Source organism: Pan paniscus, chromosome 8 (assembly GCF_029289425.2).
Source record: "Pan paniscus chromosome 8, NHGRI_mPanPan1-v2.0_pri, whole genome shotgun sequence".
NCBI classification, from domain to species: Eukaryota; Metazoa; Chordata; class Mammalia; order Primates; family Hominidae; genus Pan; species Pan paniscus.
In genome coordinates this window covers 75,632,485-75,657,580 of record NC_073257.2, presented here as the reverse complement: position 1 = coordinate 75,657,580, position 25,096 = coordinate 75,632,485, and the positions used below count along the sequence as shown (strand labels likewise).

The following is a 25,096-nucleotide window of genomic DNA, read 5'->3' as shown; positions in this document are numbered from 1 at the left end:
CCTTAAGGCTGCAACATAAATATATTAGCATATTTGGCTATATATGAAATTTTAAAACTTGTGAATATAAAAAGAAATTGCAGGGCGGGGCGCAGTGGCTCATGCCTGCAATCCCAGCACTTTGGGAGGCCGAGGCAGGTGGATCACTTGAGGTCAGGAGTTAGAGACCAGCCTGGCCAACATAGTGAAACCCCGTCTCTACTAAAAATACAAAAATTAGCCAGGCATGGTGGCACATGCCTTTAATTCCAGCTACTCGGGAGACTGAGGCACGAGAATTGCTTGAACTCAGGAGGCGGAGGTTGCAGTAGCTGAGATTACGCCGTTGCACTCCAACCTGGGCAACAGGTTGACTCAAAAAAATAAATAATTAAATAAAAAAGAAATTGCAAGTGGGGGAAAGAAGCATCCATGCAAATTTAGATATAAAAGCAAATGAAGCAATTGCTTTTAAGATAATTTTTGTAGCTAGAATAGTTGAAATTATTAAGAAATTATTATATATAATAATATATAATAGTTGAGATAGGATTTTTATTTATTATAGATGAAGAAGGTATATAAGGTTAAAAAATGTCAATTCAAAAGTTTATTTGTAATGTAGAACATTGCAAAAATTCTTCCATTTCAAGTTAGTTTTGATAGACTGTTTGTTTGTTTGTTTGTTTGGAGACTGAGTCTCACTCTGTCACCCAGGCTTCAGTGCAGTGGTGCAATCTCAGCCCACTGAAGTCTCTTGCTTCCCGCGTTCAAGTGATTCCCCTCCCTTAGCCTCCCGAGTAGTTGGCACTACAGCCATGTGCCACCATGCCCAGCTAATTTTTGTATTTTTAGTAGAGAAGGCATTTTACTATATTGGTCAGGCTGATCTCAAATTCCCAACCTCAGGTGATCCGCCCCACTCAGCCTCCCAGTGTGCTGGGATTACAGGTGAGAGCTACCATGCCTGACCTATTTGTTTTAATATAATGGTTTTATGACCAAACTTGGAAAGCAGAGGAAAGAAGCAGTTTTACAATGATGTTTAAAAACTGTTATTTAGTACTTTGGTTTGTATTATATTAGTATGTATTAATATTAGTAATTAGTATGTAGTAATATTAGTATTAATCATATGTATATCTTCTTTGAGACCTTTGAGAAATAGCATATGCTGAAGTCTTTCTAACAATATTTGTTTTGCTAAGCAAGATTACTTTTGTCAGTCCTTTAACATTTTGGGGGTTTGAACCTACCACGTGACAGGAAAGCATACTTTGCTCCTTGCTGAATTACGTGTGTTCTTGATCATAAATTTCCTTCATTATATAATACCTAGCTTCATTGGTGAGGAAGAACATAGATGGAGTATATGGTTAGCATGCAGAGATTTTGAGTTGGTATTACTTTTTAGTTTAGATTTTACATTGGCTTTCCTTCATTTATAGTTTTAATACAAGTTTAGAACCTCCTTTACTTAATGAACTTTCATGGATATAAACGGAAGACTTTTACCCTGCTGCTATTAACTTGTAACAATAGTGAAAGCTTGTAAGATTAATAAGAACACGACCCTTTTGGAACCTAACCTGTTTGCAAAGTGCAGACTTGCATATTTTAATGGTAGTTAATAGTTGGAGCGTTTATGATAGGGATGATGAACAGAGAAAAAGTGCAGTGGGACACGCCGGCAAGACTCTTACTGTGTGCTCAATGGCAACTTTCCATTTCTTTATTTCTTGTAGTTCCTCACTCAGCAGATTAGGAATTTTCTGATGCTTTGTGTATTCTTTCTAAATTTTTAATTTTTTATCATTAGAAATCAACCTTGTTTTTAATAGAGAAGAGAATGTTGAAAAGAAGTGGTACGTTCCTGTGCAGCCAGAATTTAAACTGGAAACTGGATAACAGATGGATAGAAAGTACAATTAGAAGGCCCAATAGAGATTGCTTCACTTCCTCCTTCATTTCTTTTCTATCTTCCTTTTTTTCTTCTCTTTCCCTCCTTCCGTGGCATCAAGAAGACAGTCAGAAAGTTATGTTTGTATATTGGCTCCATCAAGGATGTTATTTGAGACTGTTCTTTTTAGAAGACTAAGAATAGACTAGTGTTTTGGATATACACTCATAGGATCATTTTTGGGTTTGTATTAAATTGGTAGTTTGGTAATGAAATGAATGTTTTTTCTTGAGAATTGTAACTCTTCCTTCTGTATCTGTTCTTTAGAAATTTTCCCAGGAAAAACCTTGCTTTTCTACTGAAGCATGTTTCCGAAGGCTTAACATTGTACCTCCATGATGAAAAGAGATAATGTAGATAAGACATTATTTTGAAGGTGATGAATAACCCTGTAGGAAGAACAGGGTTCTCATTTATGTCCGAGATTCTAAGTTCCTCTTAGTTGAGTTAGATTTAGAAAAAGGTACATTTTGCTATATTCATTCATTCATTCATTCATGCTATAACATGTTTTATCATCTCTTAGCAAGGCCTGGTAGCTGCTGGGAGTATAGTTATGAACAAGACAAAGATGCCTTATGGAGCTTATATATCCTATAAAGGGAAAAAATATAAATGATCAATTACACAATAAATGGTGTAAATACAGTTGTGGTAGTACTAAGACAAATAAGGCATGTTTTGAAAATCTGTTATTGGGGAATCCTACATAGTCTGAGAATCAGGGATGGTTTCCTTGAGGAAGTGATATTTTGATATTTGAGTTAATTTATCATTATCATAAATGTGATTGAGGAATTCATTTTAAATAAGTGCTTAGGGTATACAAACCCCAAATACAAATTATTTAAGGTTTAATAAAAAAAATGGTAACATAAATTTATATTCCATTTATTCTTGGTCTTCCACTTGCATAATTCAGTTGAAACTCTTGGTTTCCCTCATTTAAATAGTGGCTTGCACGATTCTTAGCCCTATCTATATATATAATCTAAGACTTCATAAACGCAGTCCATTATTTACATTTGACAATTAATAAAAGCCTTCAAGTTATAGGTTTGAAAAATATTTGTTAAAATGCATTAAATTTGGATGAAATTCTATTGATAGTTCCTTAATTAAATAAACCAAAGCATTTCTATTGTCTATCTTTCCAGATAGACTGTGAGCTTCTCAAGGATAAAGGTCCTATCTCCAGAACCTTGCAGGATGTGACCCACAGAGTAAGTGCTAAATAAATACTGAACACATCAATTATGAGTAAACTGTAAATAAGGATGAAACAACTTGATAACTGACCTTCATGTTTCTTTTAAGTGACCTTTTTAGTATAATAGTTAATAGCAGGGAGCCTTTGTTATCACAAGATCTGGTTTTGAAAACCAGTTTCTTAATGTGTATTCTTAGGCAAGTTACTAAACTTCTCTAAACCTCATTTTCTTCATCCTCAAAATGAGATTACGTGTGTAAAGTACTTAGTATACTGTCTGACACATAGTAAGTGTTCTATAAGTGGTGGCTAAAAAGATGTGTTAAACTTTTTGTCTGTGTTAGATAATATCTGTGATATTTAAAGTAGACATGTATAGTGACATAAAATATTAGTATGTATGAGAGCAGATGATTGACACTTTCCACAGTTACATACCAAGTCAAAAAGTGAAAAATCTATAACTACTAGGCTTTTGCTTATTCAGACTAAACTAAGTAGATAATTATGGTTCTTATTGCAGTGAATACATTTTCTTCCTTTATAAGTCAGTTTTTTAAAAAAACAAAATAGTTTGTGGGTTTTTTTGTATTTTAAAAATGTTTTTTAGAGACAGGGTCTTGTGATGTTGCCCAGCCTGAATAGAAGTCCTGGGCTCAAGAGATCCTCCAGTTGCAGCCTCCAGAGAAGCTGGGACAACAGACACATGCCATCATCCAGCCCAAGCTGTTTTTATGAATAAATTTTTGTGAACTTCTAAAAAGGGAAAAAATCAAATAATCTCCCAGTCTTTGGTGTAGATTAAGATATTTGATGTAGGAGGTTTGCTTGAATTGATGTGTGCATAGGCATATTTAATGGACATATTTACACGTGGGGATGGAAAGACTAGAAAATCTAATTTATATGTCTAATTTTCAGCTTCTATAAGTAAACTTAGTTATTTTAAGTACTTCACTGTCATTCTTTTTACCTGTATAATGAAAACAAATACCATTACTCTTCTGTTTCCGAGTATCTTTATGGAAGTAAAGAATGTAAGGAAACATTAAGTTAAGAAACAAATATTCTGAAGTTTCAAAACCAACTTGAAAAATTTTTTAAATTCCTTGTTATTTACAAAGTTATGATTTGCTGGCAAAAATAAAATAATAAAAATACCCCTTAATACAAAACGAAGCAAAAAATGCCAGCAAACAAAAAATCTTTAAGGACTTTTTATTCTACATTTAAAAAAATGTACTTTAAAATTTTTCCAACAGCAAAATATCCACAAATTAGTGTAAACTCTAGGCATTGGCTGTAGTCAAGGGATTAGTAGAAGAGAATTTGGACCAGAGTTCTAAGAATATTAAGATACTTGATTAAAAATATTTTGGGGATATATGCCCTCCTGAAAAACTTTGTTTCTATACATGAAATATTTTGATTGATTTGTTGGATTACATGCTTTTCAGAGGACTGAAAAGGATGGAATTCAACATGTAGTGGGAGTTCCTAGGGGCCCATTTAGAGCAGTTTGCCTACAAAATTGAAAACAGCTGGCAGTTTTATATAAGGCAACTAGCAACCTATACTCTTAAGAATGTAATTTGGTGAGTTGGATATATGTAATAACTGATGAATTTGCATGTTTTTCTCAAATGACTTTATTTGTATTTTTCATTTGCTCCTAGGATATCACTGAAAATTAGGATTCAGGCATTTTTGCATTTTTACAATTGCATCATGCCCATGGTCACAAAGCAGATCATTGATGACTTGGTATCTGGATGTTGATCTCCCTACTCTTTTATCCTTACATACGTCGAATTACTGTCACCAAGTCACTTTACTGGTTCCTTAATCTACACTGATTTTAGAAATCTTCATCTGTAATTCTTAAGATAATTTGCTAAGTATTATACAGTGTACACTGAAAAAGTGGACTTGGAAATAAAATTGCCCAAGCAAAGTTAAGTTTTTCTCTCAACTTGCCGATATGCATTTTTGGGTATGTTTTGCCGTTTTAATTTATTACAGGTTTTTTGTTTGTTTGTTTGTTTTCGGGGGGACTGAGTTTTGCTCTTGTTGCCCAGGTTGGAGTGCAGTGGCACGATCCCGGCTCACTGCAACCTCCAGCTCCCAGGTTCAAGTGATTCTCCCTCCTGAGTAGCTGGGATTACAGGCATGCTCCACCATGCCCAGCTAATTTTTTGTATTTTTAGTAGAGACTAAAAATACATTTAGTTTCATCATGTTGGCCAGGCTGGTCTCGAACTCCCGACCTCAGGTGATCTGCCTCCTAAAGTGCAGGGATTACAGGCGTGAGGCACCGTGCCCTGCCTATTTATTACAGTTCTATGTTTGGTCTTTGGCAAAATTTGACCATGATTATTAAAATCCATCTTCCTTATAATTTTGGTTTCTAACCTATTAGCAGTGGTTGTGTTTCTCCACTTCAAATTGCCCAGCTTGAGTGTTCTAGAGAAAACAGATAAAAGCCTTATAGTTATTTTAAACATTCAGATTCCTAGTGTAAACTGTTAACTTTTTTTAAAAATAGAGGTTTAGGAAAATCTCAAGAAACTGAAATTTAGAATATTGGACTACCTATAAAAAAGCAGTATAAAGGGTGCCTGAAATCGAACTGCTCACTGACATTTGTAGGGAGGTTTGATTTATAACAAATAAGTTGATCAAAGAAGGGTGATTGTTCCAAGTTAGAGATCTTTGTGTGGGTTAGGGAGTCCGATTATAATTGGATGGGAAATAAATATTTTTTTTCTTGAATTGTGATTGGCTAAAATCCTTTTCTTTCCATGGTATTTTCTAATAACTGAATCTGGGGATTTTCTCTGCTTTTATTATCTGACCAGTGTGTTTGAGCTGTGTACCAGTACTAAAAGTACTAAGACTGTCGCAGACACGGTTTGTGAAATTTCAGGACGTTGACAAGGGCCCGCCACGGAGCATTTGCTGTTCTTATAATAAAGCAGTGACAAATTTAAATCTGTGAATAGCTTAAACATGTAATTAGTATCACCACAAATGAGAAGAATGAAAGGACCACATTTTCCCCCTCGTTTTCCCTTTAAGTCATGAACGGTTGGTTCTGCTGTGACTTTGGGGCTTAGTTTTCAGTAGAAGTGTTGTCCTGCTCTGCTGCTGTTACTGCGGGACTGCTAATTCAGGCTAACTCAGGCGGCGGGCTCTGTGTGCTCTGAACATCAAGCCGCGGGTGAGGCGTCAACCCAGGAGTTTATTTTGTGATCAGAGTGGAACCACTACACTTCACTTTCCCCTCACCTCCACCTCTGAGGGAGCAACGAATACAAAGGTAGACCCCCAAAAGCTTTGAATAGCTGTCGCCTACTTTCCCGCGGCCCTCTTCATTTTTTCGTCTCCCGCCGCCGCCGCCTCTGGATCTGGACGGACCCAGTGGCCGCTGCCGCCTCCGCAGGGCCGGGCACTACTTTCCGTCTGCGGTGGTTCCGCCGACCCTCCCGCGGCTGCTGCCCCGCCCGCGCCGGCGGAAGGAGACGCGCTGCGCGCCGCCGCTGCCCGGGGAGGGAGACGGAGCAGTACTGGCCGAGGCGCGGTGGCGGCGGCTGGGCTGCCTCGGGGTCTTAGACGGCCGCGTTGGGTTTTGTTTCCGTTTTCTTGTGTGGCGCTGCAGCACAAGGCTGCGAATCTGGGAGTCCAAAGGAGTGTTTGCGGGGAGGGCCCGAGGTCGCTGTGTCCGGGGCAGAGCGGCCGGTTCGTCCCGAGTCTGCGCTCGTTCGGGTCCGCTGCTGTGTCCCGGTCCGCTCTCCTCAGCATGAGCGGCCGATAGGAGTGAGGTTTCATCGGTTCCCTCGCACTGGAGGAGGCAGCGGCCGATTCGGCAGCGACAGCTATGGCGGTAGAGACGCGGGCAGAGCTGGTGGGTAAGCGGTTCCTGTGTGTGGCGGTCGGCGACGAGGCACGTTCGGAGCGCTGGGAGAGCGGACGCGGCTGGCGAAGCTGGCGAGCGGGGGTCATCCGAGCCGTGTCACACAGGGACAGCCGCAATCCGGACCTGGCGGTAAGAGAGCGAGCGCCCCCCTTTTCCCCTGCCGCGCCCGCACCCGGCTCTCGCAGACGTACCTTGCGGGCTTCCCTCTGGCACCTCGCTCAGCCCGGCCAACTGGCGGTCACGCCCCTCTGCAGAACCCTTGGCGCGTTTGCCCGCATCCCTTGCCTGGGTCCCTGCGTCTCTCCGAGCGGCTTCCCCTGTGGAGGCGGGGTCGGAGCGGGACTCCCGGGATAGCCGCGGAGGCTGCCCTGGCCCCCATCCCGGAGGGGTCGACCGCGGCTCCCAGCTGTGGCGCCTGGGCGGCCACGGAGACCTCCCCGAAAGGCGGAGTCGCGAGTCCGGCGCCGCGCGGGCAGGTGGGGGTAGGGGGCGGACCACTCATGGCGACAGGCGGCCAGCTTCCCTGGTATCTCTTTTCTTGGAAAAGTCTTCATAGTGCTGTAGCTCGAGACTTAAAACTTATCCTGTAAGGTTGCTGAAGGGGAGGGAGAAAAGGAAAGAGACCTTCCCACACAGTCCGGGGATTCCTATGTGTTTTAGAGGCAGAGGCCGTGGTGGTGGCTGTGCCCGGATTCATCCTCTTCTTAATAGATGCTTGGCTTTCTAACCGTAAAGGATAAAAGTGAAAAATTTTGGTATGGAGGGTAATCTCTCTTTCTGTCCCCAATGTGCTTTTCTTGTTAGAAAGGTATAGTTCTTTGGAGTCAAGCTGTTTCTGGGTTTTATACGATTTTAAATAAGACGAAAAATGTCAATTAAAATGTTAAATGCCATGCAGAATTGATTATCTTTTTTTTTTTTTTTTGGTTTCTTACATGTGACGCTGCCAGTGCTTTCTTTGAGTAGCGTAGGTATGTGCATGATATTGAGCTGTAATATGCTCTGTTGTGTTCCAAGTACATTCTCACTGAGGGACAGCTTGAAGGTAAGGGGCGGAGTAGAGACAAGACATGGACTAGACTTCCAAAGGTTGATTTATGAATACGTAATCTGTGAAATTTATTTGTAATACCCTGAGCCATTTACTTTTTCAATGAAAACTTCAAATTTAGGAATTTTTTTTCCCTTTGTGTGCATGAAAGCTTACAATTCCAAATTCACTGTAATATTTGTACAGGTATCTACCTAATATTTTTTACCTACCTATTTTAATAGTTTCTGAGTGTATTTTTGTAAACTCGGGTTTTCCTCACTGTAGTCAATGATATGGTTAATGCGGCATGTATTAATATTGACTCCATATCGCAAAATAGGTGTGTTTTGCTGATAGGTATTTCTAACAGAAAATAGAGGTAGTTTTGAAGGTTTTGGCTGGTTATTTTCGTATAGAAATGTATAATCTTCCTTAAAAAGTATTGGTGGTGTTAGTGGTTCTAAAAATTATGGCAGTTCAATTCAGTAACTATTTTTGTTTGTGTAAAAGGCTGAGGTAAGAGGATTGCTAGAGCCCAGGACTTATTAAGAGTCCAGCCTGGGCAACATAGGTGAGACCCCCTCATCTGTAAAAAAGGAAAAAAAAAATTGTATATATAAATGACTTAATTGCTTTCTTAGTTGGGAATTTAAGTGATGTAAAGAGTTAAGTTTGCATATGTTAGTAAGGTATTAAGCTGGATATTAAAAAATAAATTATCTATGGATGGTAGAGATTGACTGGAAAGAATAGGAGTTTCTTCAGGTGATAGAAATGTTTCCTATCCTGATTGTTGGTTACACAGATATATATATTTGTCAAAACTCGTTGAATTGATACTATCTTTGCGTTTCATCATATCTAAATTTTACCAAAAAAAAAATGTATATTGAACCATACCTATGTGAACCCTTGATGAGTTTTTTTAATCTGTCTTTATTTGAAAATTTGAATATTACTAATTTAGTTTTTTTAGCCTAGAATCTACCATTTTAGATTTATTCCCAGATTTTCTTACATTCACATTTCTTAAACGAAACTTGGAACAGTTTAGCATTAACATAATGTAATATTCCTGTTCGACTTTGATTACTGCAGAGTAGATTTTAAGTTACATGAAATTAGGCTAGGCACAGTGGCTCACGCCTGTAAACCCAACACTTTGGGAGACTGAGATGGGAAGATACTTGAGCGCAGGAGTTTGAGACCAGCCTGGGCAACATGGCGAAACCCTGTCCCTACAAAAAATACAGAAATTAGCCGGGCATAGTAGTACAATGCCTGTGGTTCCATCTACTGGGGCGGCTGAGGTGGGAGGATCACCTGAGCTCAGTGAGGTTGAGACTGCAGTGAGCCAAGATTATGCCACTGCACTCTAGCCTGGGCGACAGAGTGACTGTCTCTAAATAAATAAATAAATATGTAAAAAGAAAGTATATGGAAAATGTTGAATAGGCTAGTTTGTGATTTTTTTTTTTAAAGCTACAAATATGTATAATTAAAAACCTGTTAAGTCTACTAGAAGTCCTGGCTGGATACACCTGTGGCACATGATTTGGAAGGATAATGATAAGAACTTCAAAGTAGTTGAGGGAATATTGTGTCTCAAAGATAATCAGTTATTCTTATTTTGGGTCTTATGTATGAGGAATTGCCACGTGAATTAAATTTCTATAATTGTTTTAACTAATTAACGTAATCTTGGTGGTTTAAATGTTATACGCTTATTATTTTGTAGTTCTGGAGATCACAAATAAGACCTGGATCTTGCTGGGCTAAAATCAAAGTGTGGCAAGACTGTTTATTCTAGGAGAGATCCATTTTCTTTCCTTTTCTAGTTTTTAGAAGCTGTCCACATTCCTTGGCTCATGGCCCCCTTCCTCCATCTTAAAAGCCAACCAAGTTGTATCTCTCTGACCGTTTTTCCCTAGTCATCTCCTTTTAACTCTCCTGCTTCCCCATTACACTTCTAAGTGCCCTGTTGATTACTTTGGGCCAATTGACATAATCCAGGATAATCTTGCCATCTGTTAACAACCATAATTCCTTGTAAACTTTAATTCTCCTTTGCCATGTAATGTAACAGTTACAGGTTCCCGGGATTAGGACATGGATATCTTTGGGATTAAATTATTTTTTACCACACCGTGGTAGGAAACATTTTTCTTGTACAATATGAACATATATAATTTAATACAAATAAAGTAAGATTAAAATTTTATTTTTTCAGCCTGGGGTTATAGTGATATTACTTTCTAATCTTTTAAGTAATAAGTTTAATTAATAGAGTTTTCATTAGGTTATGTTGGATAATTTCAAATAGTTTGTCAACTTTTAAAAATATGGCTTGAGGACCTTTTGGGTTATCTGTATTGGAATTATCTTTGCTAACAAAATATCTAAGCCTTTTTTATGCAGGAGGACCAAGTTGTTGAAGAAGTTGAAATATATACAGCACATTGTGAACCTTTTTCATTTTGAGTTTCTTTTTTAGCCCCATTACTGAGTTTTGTCTTGGGATACATTTTTGACATTACTGCTGTTCTACTTTTTGAGGAATTTTTCTAGAAAATTGATAGTTTAAGGAAAACTGGCAGTTGAGAAGTACTGTTGCATAATATTTGTCTCCTTGAATAATATTGTAATATTAATTAAATAGCAGACATCAATTTACTCTCCTCTTGTTTAACTTCGCTTCCATTTATGATCTCAGTGATTTATTTATTTGCTTATCTATCCATCCATTCATCCATACACCCATCTATCTACCTTTCTTTGATGCTTAGGTTGATTGTATTTCTGTTTTCAAGCCAGTTCTGTCTAAAGTGTAAGTATTTAATAAAATATGTCTGGTTTTTTCGATAGAGAAAAGGACAATAATCATACTGTGTATTAAAGGCCAAACCCATAAATTTGCTTGTATTTAGGGGATAACCTGGGAATGAAGAGTTTAAACTGTTGAGATGTGTATCAGCTAATGTTATTTTGCAAAACTTCTGTCTTAAATATGAATAATATTCATGTTTAGGAAATTTAAAGTGATTTATGATTTCGCATATAAATAAAACCCCTTTTTGTTTTTGGGTCTACACATTTCTGCTTAGTTTTCTCATTTAAGTTTCTTATTTAGTTGGTAGCATGACATTTCCTTGTATGTTTCTTTATGTCAGTCTGACATTTATGTTGTCTTGCATCATTATTAAAAATGCTGATTTCTGGTCTGTTTACAAAATGTTGAATGTATGAATGAATGAATGATTTTTACTTCATTGGTCAATACGATCTTGATAGGTTTACTATAGCAAAATTGGTTTTTTTGGTAGGTAGAAAGACTTCTATGTCTGATGTAAGTATGCCAACTATTTTTCACACTCTTGAATTTGTTATTGCTATTGCTGATAAAGACTTGAATATAGGAAAATGACGAAATTGCCCCAATGGTGGGACATAAACTCGTGCAGTTACTACCACTAGCTAGTTTTAAAAGAAGGTGATGATCACCCAGTAAATGTAGTTAATTGTGTTTCTGTGTAAAATTAAAGGGGCTGTGGTTTTATATGATCTTTTGACCCATCATCTATATGTTCTGGCACATATTTTAAATAGGGAATTCCAATAATTTCCAATAATTTTAAATAGGGAATTCAGTAAGTTCCAGTAATTTTAAATAGGGAATGTTTTCATTCATTAGAATAATTGAACTATAGAAATTTTACCATGTGAAACCTTATCGTCTTCGTATAGGGATATTATTGCATGTGAAAGTAAAAATGTTAATTAGATATTTCAATGTAATTGAAAGCATACAGGCTATTTTCCTGTATTTATAGATTTTATATATTATTTTTAGACAATTTCAAATTATATACAAGAAACGTCTTTAAGTCTAAAATTCATTTTCTGTCATCTTCACATATTTAGTACAGTACCTAGCATTTACTTAGGTGTTCATAAATGCTTATTGAATAATAAAGGAATATCATAAGTTACTTGAATATTTTAATTCATACTAACCATCTCAAGTTTCTATTACTATTTACTCTTTTTTGAGACAGGGTCTTGCTCTGTTACCCAGGCTGGAGTGCAGTGGTGTGATCATTGCTCACTGCCGCCTGGAACTCCTCAACTCAGGCAATCCTCCCACCTCACCTCCTGAATAGCTGGGACTACAGGCATGTGCCACTATACCCAACTAATTTAAAAATTTTTTTTTGTAGAGATGAGGTCTCACTTTGTTGCCCAGGCTGGTCTTGGACTCCTGGCCTCAAGTGAGCCTCCAACCTTGGCCTCCCAAAATGCTGGGATTACAGGTGTGTGCCACCTACACCTGACCTTACTATTTACTCTTAATTGTAAATTTTTTGTTTCTCTTATGGCACTGTGTACCTTCCCCTCCCCAGTATCCATTCTATCTTTTATCCAATTGTGTGGTTTGACTACAGGATGGGCCATGATTTTTTTAAGCTAACTTACAGAATAGAACTCCATTGATTGGTACAGGCCATAAATGGATCCAGTTGGAGGGATTCCAAGGATAGCATTGTGTGGGTATGAGTCTGGAACTGCTGCAGCCATTTTTCTACTTTAAGGTAAACCAATTTGAAGGCAAAGCTGACATAGAGAGGTTAATAGTATTGACACGGTAGCAGGAAAGAATGTGACTGACCAAACTTTTTCTGAATCCTACATACTACTGTGGATTTTTCTCTTATGGAGTTTTCATTTTGGGAGAATAAATTTACTTAAGGTTTAAGTCTGTTTTGGTTCCTTTTTCTTTGCCTTGGAAGCAAAAGTATGTTAACTGACATACATGGTGATATTTCATTCCACTCTTTTTGAATAATGAAAGCAGCATTTTCTTGAAACTTTTAAATTTGTTATTTGGTGTTCAGATGTTAGAGTCTTGTCATACTGATTTTTGTATAACTCTGATGATTTTCAAAAAGGGTGATATGTTCTGCTTTTATGTGTCCAGGTGTATCCCAAAGCTTTGTAAAAATTAATTTGTTTTAATGTGTATGAAGTATAAATATCTAACTTTCTAAATATTTACAAATAAGAAATAGCATTGACTTTTTATATTAGGAAGTGTGCCATAACTCCTCACAGTTAAATAGAAATTTCAGGAGAGATACATCATTAATATTTCAGAAATTAGCAAGAGAGGGCAAGCTTGGCTTTTTAGGTCGCATATATCATAAACCCTAGTTTATACTCTGTCAGTGTTGGTCAGATAAATAACTAGGTCCACTATTCTTTATCTGCAATTCTGAAATTCAAATAGCTGTAGCAACTACATTTTTTAATGATTCATTTGGAAGCAAAACCTGATTGACTAAACTCATTTTTTTAGTAGAGCTTAATAGGAATTGAGTATTTCTTATAGGAGAAATATTAATGTGCTCCACTTTTAGGGTTCTGTTCTAAATCCTTCAGAGATGTTACATGTTGCCTAGGAACTGTGCTATATTACCATAGTTAACCACCATAACGTAAGGACTTGTACTATATTACCATAATCAACTACCGTAATGGCTATAGGCCAAGCGCGGTGGCTCACATCTGTAATCTCAGCACTTCGGGAGGCCAAGGCAGGGAGATCACTTGAGCTCAGGAGTTCAAGACCAGCCTGGGCAACATGGTGAAATCCTGTCTACTGAAAATACAAAAAGTAGCCAGGCGTGGTGGTGTGCGCCTGTGGTCCCAGCTCCTTTGGGTACTGAGGTGGGAGGATGGCTTGAGCCTGAGAGGTCAAGGCTGCATTGAGCCATGATCATGCCACTGCACTCTAGCCTGGGTGACAAAGTGAGACTGTTCCTCAAAAATAAATAAATAAATAAAATGAAAAAAAAAGCTATATTTAACTTTATAAAAATCCAATAAACTTTTAATACCAAAATATGTTGAAAGAGTTTGGATGAGGGATTGTTATTTGAATACTAATACGATTTTTGGTGGTGTAGATTTAATGGCAACAAATACTGCTAATTTTATTTGTTGGGAGATTTGATAGTGATCATATGTCTGCCTAATTTCAGATAAATAGTTTTTCCAGTGTGGATTTTAGCAGACTTTTTTTTTTTTTAAAGACAGGGTCTCGCTCTGTTGCCCAGGCGGAGTACAGTGGCATAATTACAGGTCATGGCAGTCTTGACCTTCTGGGTTCAAGAGATCCTCCCACCTCAGCCCTACAAGTAGCTGGTACTACAGGAATGAGCCACCATGCCTGGCTAAATTTTTTTTACTCTTTGTAGAGATGGAGTCTGACTGTGTTGCCCAGGCTGGTCTCAAACATCTGGGCTCAAGCAATCCTCCTGCCTTAAGACTCCCAAAGTGTTGGGATTAGAGGTGTGAGCCATGGCATCCAGCTTCACACTTTTATTAGATTTAAAATTCTTAATCTGACAAAGAAAGATTTAGGGATTACGTACTTTTAGTTTTACAACTGGTGTTTACTAAATTATTAATGTTGAAACATCGTCTGAAATTATCGAATTGGATAAAATCCCTTTGTGTAGAATTTATATTTTATATTCTAGCTAGTTTACGAAATTATTATCTTAAACCCATTGATGAAAATGTTGATTTATCTTATATTGTAGAACTATTGATTGAATTATAGAATACATGGCTAAGTAGAAAAACAGCAGCTCACAATCTGTTTACTGTTTTGTCTGGCAAAACAAAACTATGCATACTGCTGACTTACGAAAAACTGAAAAGAGTTTTTGAAATCACACAATCAGTAAGTGTCAGGGCAGGAATTTGAATGCAGATTTCTGATTTCAAATCTGTTATCTCTGTACTCTGCCATATTGCTTCTCCCAATGGTTTGTGATTCACAGACTCTCAAAGTAAAAACCAGAAATTCCCTTTAACTGTAATGTTATATATTCTTTCTGAGCCCTTTCTCTTTCTTCATTTCTATAGCCCTATGGTTTAAGTCCTCTTGGACTTTTATTTCTCCTTCCTTCCTGTCTGCAGTTCCTTTCATCTTCTTAATTTGGTATTTCAAATTCAGTCCTTTGCTTACTGTTTGTTGTTGTTGTTTTAATCTTGTTATTTCCTTTGTAGAATTTACTTGTACTATGTTGCATAATTACTCACAAATCTGCAATTAAAGATTGGCCTTTTTTCAATTTGATCCACCGTCTCTACTGTTTGGAAGCTTTACATGAATGTCCCGTGTGTGGGTTTGAAATAGTGTTTAAAGTATAATTTATTATCTTCATGTGAAACCAGCTGCCATTTTGAGATTTAATTTGAAGTCTCACCTGGGCTTGAAAACACCTTCATCTTAAATGTTTTTCCACCTTGAATGTCGGCATTAACTTAGTTCTGCAGATTTCTTCCTTTAAATTGGAACCTGCTTTCCTGTCTCCATTCTTTTCAATTTGTACTACCACTTGCTCAAAACCTTCCTTACTTGATTTATTTGGGTTATATCTATTGATACTTACTGTATTAAAAACTAAGCTGAAATTTTTAAAACACAAGAGCAGTTTTTCATAAGTCAGCACTATGCAGACATAGTTTTGTTTTACCAGACAAAACACAAGTAGTCTGCTGCTCTGAACACTGATGAAAGAATGAATGGAAAAGGCAAATAATGTCTTAGTAGTATTTTGAGAAGTTTTTATCTTACTAATCCCTTGAATAGATTTTGTTGCCCTGGAAACATTTGGTGAAGGTATCTGTTCATCTAATTCTCTTTAGTAGAATTATTTACATTAGTATCACTAAATAGTTAAATTTTAAGTTGAATTTGGCTTCTTCATCATTTCAGGTTTCTTCCAGTATTTTCTGTGTGGCTATATTGCTTATGAAAATTATGTATTTTGAACGTAGAAGGTTGCATGTAACATGCCAGAAAATGTTAACATGGCAGTAGGAATAGTCAGCATTCCTAGAATAGATTTCAGATTTTTTCAAAGCTAGAAGAGGTCTGTGTGACTAATTCATTTCTTGTGAAAGACTGACACTTAGGAGCTGAAACATCTGATCCATCTGTTAAAGTTAGGAGTTTTAAGATTCAAAAATCTTTAGGCTCAGAGGAATATCAAAGAAGGAAGCAGTATGTTAATGTTTGGTTAAAATTATGTGTTATTTAATATAAAATGACTGTATATTTAACATAGAATTTATTTCCTCTCTATATTGTGATTCTATAGATGGAATCTTGATGCAATACAGGACTAGGAGAAATATTTGTATAAGAATTTAAAGTTGATGAACTATTCCAATGTGTTGAATAACATTATACTATTATTTGGTCTATGTTCTTTTTCTTCTTTAAAATCACATTGATAAAACTATGTAGAGCCTATTTTAGAGCGTTTCCACTGTTCGCTAGAACATTTTATTGCCATAATTTTCAAAATCTCTGATCATATTTTAATACCAAAGTGAATCATTTTGAGGGAAACCATTTTACTTTACATTGTTCATGTGAATTAAGAGAGTAAGTTGTGAATATGAATATAGACTATATGTATTTCACCTTTCCGTAACGGTTTTGAACTATACAAACATATACACATAGTTATATAATAGAAATAATTATTAAGACCCTTTGAACTACTAAGTATAACAAGGAAAAAAGCAAATATGCTTACAGTTAATATAATATTGCATTAAATTTGCCTCGATTTTCTCAGTCTTAAGAGCAAAATAAGAATTGTGATTAATTAAAATATCATTTATTTTCAGTGTTTTTTCACTAGGTTCTACTGCCTTTTTGAATTGCTTTCTTTGGTGTCTTGGAAAACTAAGTGACCAGAGGGTATAGGAGACAAGAAACCTGAGAGTACTGAATTCTCATTCTTACCCCTTTCAATTAGAACACCACTGATTTTATCAGTTTTATTTAATAATGATTTCATAGGCCAGAAAATTAGATTACACAGTTCTTTTTTCAGAGAGAAGGAAATAAGCCATTTTTAAAGAGAGAAACTTTTCTTGAAAAAAAAAAAAATCTGAATCTGGTAGCTTAATACAAGGGAAATAGCAAATGAAGAGCTGTTTCTTGGTAAATAAGAATCCAGTGTGTCATTATGAAGTATCACTTCATGAGGATATTCCTGCAAGAGATTAAAATAATGTTGAGATATGTAACTGTATAATGATCAGTGGAACCTAAAGGAGAAGAAACTAATAATAAATATGACTAAAGTTCATGATTGTCAACCTTTTATTTCTTGTATTCATTGCAGTGTCCCAGTGGATAGGGTTAAGCTTTAACGTGCAGAATTGTGGAGGAAACATGTTTGAATGGTTTTTTTCTAGACCTCATACCCAGATACTGTGATCTTAGATATGGAGTATAGGACAAGAATCTGTACTAAAATTTATTAACTTTTTTGATTGGGTACCACAGAAACATAAAGAAGTATATTTTGAATAATCTCACTCCCACACCTGCCCCGATCAGCCTAGTTTAATCTGCATCTCTTTTAAATAACCATTTTTGTTAATTTCTTATGTTTTCTTCCAGAGTTTTTTGTTAAAAATAAAGATGTGAACAGATGCACATAGTCTTATTCCTCCCAGGCATATGTAATCAAGCTGAGCATCACCTAAAGGAAAATAACCACGTTATAGGTGTTGCGATACAATACAACAGGAACTACACAATTCAACTTATGAAGTATTTTTGCCAAGAAGAACTGAACCTGAATATAATGAAGCTTCTAGATTCTGACAGCAGTTTACAGGACATATGGAGGTAGAAGAACATGTGAAACTACACCATGAGGATACAGTCAGCCATATTCATTATGTGGGGAATTACAGAGCTGTGCTTTTCAGTATGGTAGCCACTACTCATGTGTGGCACTTTAATAAAATGAAAAATCAGGCTAGGTGCAATAGCTCATGCCTGTAATCTCAGCACTTTGGGAGGCCAAGGTGGGTGGATCACTTGAGGTCAGGAGTTCAAGACTAGCCTGGGCAACATGGTGAAACCCTGTCTCTACTAAAAATGCAAAAATTAACTGGGTGTGGTGGTGCAGGCCTGTAATCCCAGCTACTAGGGGGGCTGAGGCATGAGACATGAGAATTGCTTGAAACCAGGAGGTGGAGGTTGCCGTGAGCTGAAATCGTACCACTACACTCCAGCTTGGGCAACAGAGTGAGATTCCATTTCAAAAAACAACAAAAAAATTAGCTGGGTGTGGTGGTGCAAGCCTGTAATCCCGGCTACTCTGGAGGCTGAGGCATGAGAATCTTGAACCAGGGTGGTGGAGCTTGCAGTGAGCTGAGATCATGCCACTGCACTCCAGCCTGGTGACAGAGGGAGACTCAGTCTCAAAAAGAAAAAAAAAAATCAATTTCTCCTTTTAGAACTCCGATCACATTTTGTATGCTTGGTTGACACATATGGTTAATATCCACAGTCTCAGATAGTACAAATATAGAAAATTTCCATCATTGCAAAAAGTGTAGATACGGCTATTCAATTGGATACAGCTATTCTATAGTAACCATTAAAGAGTTAAAAATTAAAACATGTAATTTTCTGACTAGTAGAAAAAAATTGGAATGATACAAACAGAATTGGAGGCCGGGTGCAGTGGCTCAAGCCTGTAATCCCAGCACTCTGGGAGGCTGAGGCGAGCGGATCACCTGAGGTCAGGAGTTCAAGACCAGCCTGACCAACATGGTGAAACCCAGTCTCTACTAAAAATACAAAAATTAGCCGGGTGTAGTTCCAGCTTCTCAGGAGGCTGAGGCAGGAGAATCGCTTGAACCTAGGAGGCAGAGGTTGCAGTGAGCCAAAGTAGCACTACTGCCCTCCAACCTGGGCAACAGAGCGAGACTCTATCTCAAAAAAAAACAAAAAAAAACTATTGCTTTTTCACATGCAAGTTTTTTCCTAGTCTCTTGCCGTTTTTAACTACTTATAGTACATTATTCTGTATGGCTTTGCTTGACAGACACAAAGGATCAGTAAAAATTTTTCCTTTGGCATCAGGCCTTTGTTTCAGCTTAAGAAATTCTTTCTAATTTGAAATTATATTTTAAAACATTCACTTTTTCTCCAGTAATATAAAATGTCTTTGTCTTTTGCTATATTTTAGGGATATTTGTGGACTATCTGTTATATTCCATATATCTTTCTGTTTCTTGTACCGCAAGATCAGAGTGTTTTAATGATTGCAGTTTTATAGAATCTTAATAGGTAAGCAAATCTGTTCATTACTCTTCATTTTCAATAATGGACATTCTTTAAAAAATTTTTCTTATTGTAAAATATATGTAACAAAACTTAGAATTTTAACTATTTTTGTTTTGGTTTGTTTGAGACAGGGTCTTGGTCTGTCACCCAGGCTGGAGTGCAGTGGCGCCATCTCGGCTCACTGCACCCTCTGCCTCCTGGGTTCAAGCGATTCTCATACCTCAGCCTCCCGAGTAGGTGTGGTTACAGGCACCTGCCACCACACCCGGCTAGTTTTTGCACTTTTGGTAGAGATGGGGTTTTGCTCTGTTTGCCAGGCTAGTCTCAAACTCCTGACTTCAAGTGATCCGCCTGCCTCAGCCTCCCAAAGTGCTGGGATTACTGGTGTGAGCCACGCACAGCTCATTTTAACCATTTTTAAGTGTACAGTTTAGTAACATTAAGTATATTAACAATATTTTGAAATTATCAGTACTATCCATTGTCAGAAGTTTATCATCCCAAACAGAAACTCTCTATCTAATGTCTCTGTGAATTTGCCTGTCCTTCATAAAAGTGGAATCATACAATATTTGTACTTTTGTGTCTGGCTTATTTTAACTTAGCATAATGTCAAGGTTTATCTGTGTTGTAGCAAGTATCATAACTTCACTTCTTTTTTATGGCTGAGTAATATTCCATTGCATATATATACCACATTTTATTTATCTACCAAAAGGTAGAAGGATTGCTTCTACCTTTTGGCTATTGTGAATAATGCTGCCATGAATATCAGCATATCTATTTAAGTCCCTGCTTTTTACTTCCTTGGGGTATGTACCCAGAATTGGAATTGCTGGATCATATGGTAATTTTATGTTTTGTGAGGAACCACTGCACAGTTTTCCACAGTGGCTGCACCATTATATGTTCTCAACAGCAATGAAGATGGATTCCAGTTTCTCTACATCCTAGTCAACACTTACTATTTCCTGGGTGTTGTTTGAAAATAGCCATCCTAGTGAGTGTGAAATGGCATTTCATTATGGTAATTTCCCCAATGATTAGTGATTTTTGAGCATCTTTTCATGTGCATGTTCACAATTTGTATATCTCCTTTGGAGAAATGTTTTAAGTTGTTTACCCAGTTTTGATTCAGCATGTTTTGTTTTGTTTTGCTTTGTTATAGGAGTTCTTTACATATTCTGGTTATTAGTACCTTATCAGCTAAATGATTAGAGATATATTCTCTATTCTGTGGGTTGCCTTTTCACATTCTTGATAATGTCTTTTGATGCATAAGAAAATTATAAATTTTAATGTAGTTCAATGTATCCATCTTTTATTTTGTTGTTGGTGCTTTTGGTGTCATTTCCCAGAAGTTGCTGCCAAATCTAATGTTATTGAAGCTTTCCTGTCTTCATTTGCTTCGAAGTCTTCTATAGTTTCAGCTCTTGATTTAGTTCTTCGATCCATTTTTAGTTGACTTTTGTATATGGTGTAAGATAAGGGTCCAGCTTTATTTTCTTACATCTGTTAATCTCATTTTCTCAGCACCATTTATTGAAAAGACTGTCCTTTTTCCATTGAATAGTTTTGGCACTTTTTTCAAAAATCATTTGGCCATATATGCAGGGGTTTATCTCTGGTCTCTGTCTTCATCTGTACAGTTGTCTCTCAGTATCGTGGGGGATTGATTAGAGCCCCCAAATCCATGGATGGTCAAGTGCCTTATCAACCTTAAGGTGGCATAGTATTTGCATGTAACCTACATACTTCTTTCTGTATATGTTCAGTCATCTCTAGAATACTTAAAATTCCTAATACAATGTCAGTGCTATATAGTACTTATAATACCTAATGCAGTGTAAATGCTCTGTAAATAGTTGTTATACTGTATTTTTCAAATTCATATTTTTTTAATTTTTTTCTGAATATTTTTGATCTATCATTGGTTGAACTCATGAATGCAGTCTGTAAATACAGAGGACCGACAGTATAGCTGTCTTTATCCCAGTCCTGCAGCGTTTTTGATTACTGTGGGTTTGTAGTAAGTTTGAAATCAGGAAGTGTGAGGTATTCAACTCTGTTCTTTTTCAAGATTGTTTTGGCTGTTAAGGGTCCCCTGCGATTCCATGTGGATTTCAGAATTGATTTTTCTATTTCTGTAGAAAACATGGGGTTATTAATAGGGTTTGTATGTATTGAATCTGTAGATGGCTTTGGGTAGTGCTGATATCTTAATATCAGATTTTCTGATCCACAAACACAGATGTCTTTCCATTTATTTGTGTGTTTAATTTCCTTTGATATGTACCAGTCATTTGTCTCCTTGGTTTCTTACGTATTTTTTTTTTTGATGTTACTGTAAATGGAATTGCTTTAATAATTTCCTTTTCAGATTGTCCATTGTTGATTTATAGAAACACAACTGATTTATCTGTGTTGATTTTTGTATACTGCAACATTGCCGAATCTGTTAGCTCTAAGAGTTTTTTTTTTTTTTTCTGTGTGTGTGTGAAATTGTTAGGGTTTTGTACATAACAAATTATGTCATTTGAACAGAGGTAATTTTACTTCTTCTTTTCCAATTTGAATGTCTTATCTAAGTTTCTGACTAGTCCAATGCTACGTTGAATAGAAGTGGCAACAGCAGGTATCCTTGTCTTGCTCTTGATCTTAGAGAAAAAGCTTTTAGTGTTTCACCATTGAGTATGATGTTAGCTGTGGAATGTTCATACCTGGCCTTCATTATGCTGTATTTTCCTTCTTTTCCTAGTTGGTAGAGTGTTTTATGAAAAAATGTTGACTTTGTCACATGCTTTATCTGCATCAATTGAGATGATAAGATTTTTTTCCCTTCATTATGTGAATGTATTGTATTTATTGACTTTTGTGTGTTGAACCATCCTCGCATTCCAGCAATAAATCTCGGTTATGGTATATAATTTTTTTTAAATTTCTCTTTTTAAGAGACATGATCTCACTCTTTTACCCAGGCAGTAGTCCTATGGCTGTTCACAGGCAGAGTCATGGTAATAATGGTAATAATGCTGCTATGGTAATAATGCTGCTGTGAACATCAGTGTATGAATATCCTTTTTTACACCCCTGGCCTCAAATGATCCTCCTGCCACAGCCTTCCAATTAGCAGGAACTACAGATGGGTACCTCTGCACCTGGCTTTAATTGCATTTAACTAAAAAAAAAAAATTATTTTGTGATGCCTTTCATTGTTTCTTTGCCTTTCTCACACTAATACCCTGGTCTAATTTTGCTTTTCTTTTCCTCTTTTTTTTTGTTTTTTGAGACAGGGTCTCACTCTGTCACCCATACTGGAGTGCAGTGGCACAATCACAGCTCATTGTAGCCTGGACCTCCTGGGCCCAAGTGAGCCTCCTATCTCAGCCTCCCAAGTTACTGGGTCCACAGGTATGTGCCACCATGCCTGCCTAATTTTTAAATTTTTTTTGAAGATGGAGTGTCCCTTTGTTGCCCAGGCTGGTCTCAAACTGGCCTCAAGTGATCTTCCCACCTCGGCCTCCCAAAATGCTGGGATTACAGGCAAGAGCCATCACACCTGGCCTAACTTTGCTTGGAATTGTGTACAATTTTATAGACTAATTTAGGAAGTATGAATATCTTTTCATTACTGAGTCTGCACTTCAAATAACATGTAATATCCCTCCAGCTGTTCATGTTTGATTTTTTTAAAATGTTCTCCAGTGGATATGATTTTCTTCATATACGTCCTGTGTTTGTTAGGCTTATTCTTAGACACTATATATTTTGACACTTAGATGTATATTGATATATGCCTGAATCATTAATACATATCTTTTACTCATTTGTTTCTTCAGACACAACTTTTGGAATAAAAATAATGTGATCTTTCTTTTCCCAGTATATATTTTTAGCTCATATAATAGCTTGGTAGCTTTTTTCATTCATAGGCTTAATAAAGTTACAGTAGACTTTATATATATGAAAAGTGTTATAAAGAAAAAGTGAAATAATGTTACTAGCTTCTTAAATCTTGCCTAAAGTTTTAATAAACTGTTCAAGATGTTATTTCCTTATCATGTCTTTTGTTTTATCATTATAATCAATGGAAATATAATATTTATTTTACAGAATTTCACTTTTAGATTGTGTACCAGTTCATCTTCAAGTGAAACTGTAACAAAAAATTTCTCGTTCAAAATACAGATTTAAAAACATTTTAGTGATGATTATTTACTATACAAAGCAAGTATATATTAGAATCCTTTACATTTTATTTTATTTTATTTTATTTTTGAGACGGAGTCTTGCTCTGTCATCAAGGCTGGAGTGCAGTGGTGCGATCTTGGCTCACTGCAGCCTCTGCCTCCTGGGTTCAAGTGATTCTCCCGTCTCAGCCTCCTGAGTAGCTGGAATTACAGGCACACGCCACCACATCCGGCTAATTTTTGTATTTTTAGTAGAGAAGGGGTTTCGCCATGTTGGCCAGGCTGGTCTCGAACTCCTGACTTCAGGTGATTCGCCCACCTCTGCCTCCAAAGTGCTGGGATTACAGGTGTGAGCCACCACGCCCGACCTCCTGAAGTATCTTAAACACTACTTTTTCAAAATGCTGTATCTATTCAATACAATCCCAATGTGTTTAGCATGATATATATGTAGACCTTCTATAGAGTTCTTTTAATTCTCTGCAATAGACTTCAAATGATTTCTCACCTCTGTCAAGTTTTAGAGAACTGCTTTATTTCTATTTCTCTAGAACACTATACTTTAGCAAGGGTTAAAATTTGGAGAATGGCAAACTGACTTTCTCATGTATTTCCTTCAGGTTCTAATGTTTTTAAACATTGATAGGGTTGAGGAAATAACAGATCAGAATGTATCCACTTCAAACAACAAATGGTTATACTCTGAATTCTTGGCTGAGGTACTTGTGATATTTTAAAATGTATTAGGGCTGGGTGTGGAGGCTCACACCTGTAATTCCAGCACTTTGGGAGGCCGAGGCAGGTGGATCACTTGAGGTCAGGAGTTCGAGACCAGCCTGGCCAACATGATGAAACCTCGCCTCTATTAAAAATACAAAAATCAGCTGGGCATGGTGGCATGCATCTGTAATCCCAGCTACTTGAGAGGCTGAGGCAAGAGAATCCCATGAACCTGGGAGGTGGAGGTTGCAGTGAGGGGAGATTGTACCGCTACACTCCAGCCTAGGTGACAGAGCAAGACTCCATCTCAAATAAAATAAAATTAAAATAAAATAAAATGTATTGGGAAAATGTTTAGTTTTACTAAATTCAATAATGCACAAAGGATGAAAAGAGGATAGGCGCTTTAGGTATTTATGGTCTATTAATGTCTTTTTTTATTTTTACATAGGACAAAAGCAATAACCTTGGTTTTCACAATACTTTATTAGACTTTGTTTCAAGGAAATTTTTTCTTTCTCTCTCTCTTTTTATTTTTATTTTTGGAGACAGAGTCTTGCTCCATCACCCAGGCTGGAGTGCAGTGGCGTGGTCTCAGCTCACTGCAACCTTCGCCTCCTGGGTTCAAGGGATTCTCCTGCCTCAGCCTCCCAAGTAGCTGGGAGTACAGGTGTGTGCCACCATACCCAGCTGATTTTTGTATTTTTAGTAGAGATGGGGTTCACCACCTACCTTCCCCTATGGTTGACATACTGCAACTAGATGGACAATGCACTTATACTGCTGATTCCTTTTAGTTGTGATATTGATGCCACAAAACCATAGAAAATAAGATTTGATCACTTCAGGTTATAAACTGTTACCTTTATTATTTCTGTCCATCTAAGTAATTTGGAATATTATGATTCATGT

The 25,096-nt window shown here is 36.9% G+C and overlaps 1 protein-coding gene across 7 annotated transcripts in view; it reads left to right on the top strand.

Moving 5' to 3' along the window:
- The window catches only part of JMJD1C (jumonji domain containing 1C), a 357,142-nt gene that overhangs the window by 51,821 nt on the left and 280,225 nt on the right, over positions 1 to 25,096 (top strand). For 2 of the 7 annotated variants that reach the window (XM_063607432.1, XM_034930651.3), the window contains exon 2: positions 3,097 to 3,162. The exons of 3 other annotated variants lie outside the window; for them this stretch is intronic. Coding sequence is in view for 2 of the 4 variants with exons in the window: in XM_063607431.1 (XP_063463501.1) it covers positions 7,027 to 7,194 (168 nt within the window). In the remaining 2 variants the exon portion in view is untranslated. Of the gene's footprint in view, positions 1 to 3,096; positions 3,163 to 6,148; positions 7,195 to 25,096 lie in introns of those variants that run through there. 2 more of the 7 variants (XM_063607431.1, XM_063607430.1) reach the window with 1 other exon arrangement.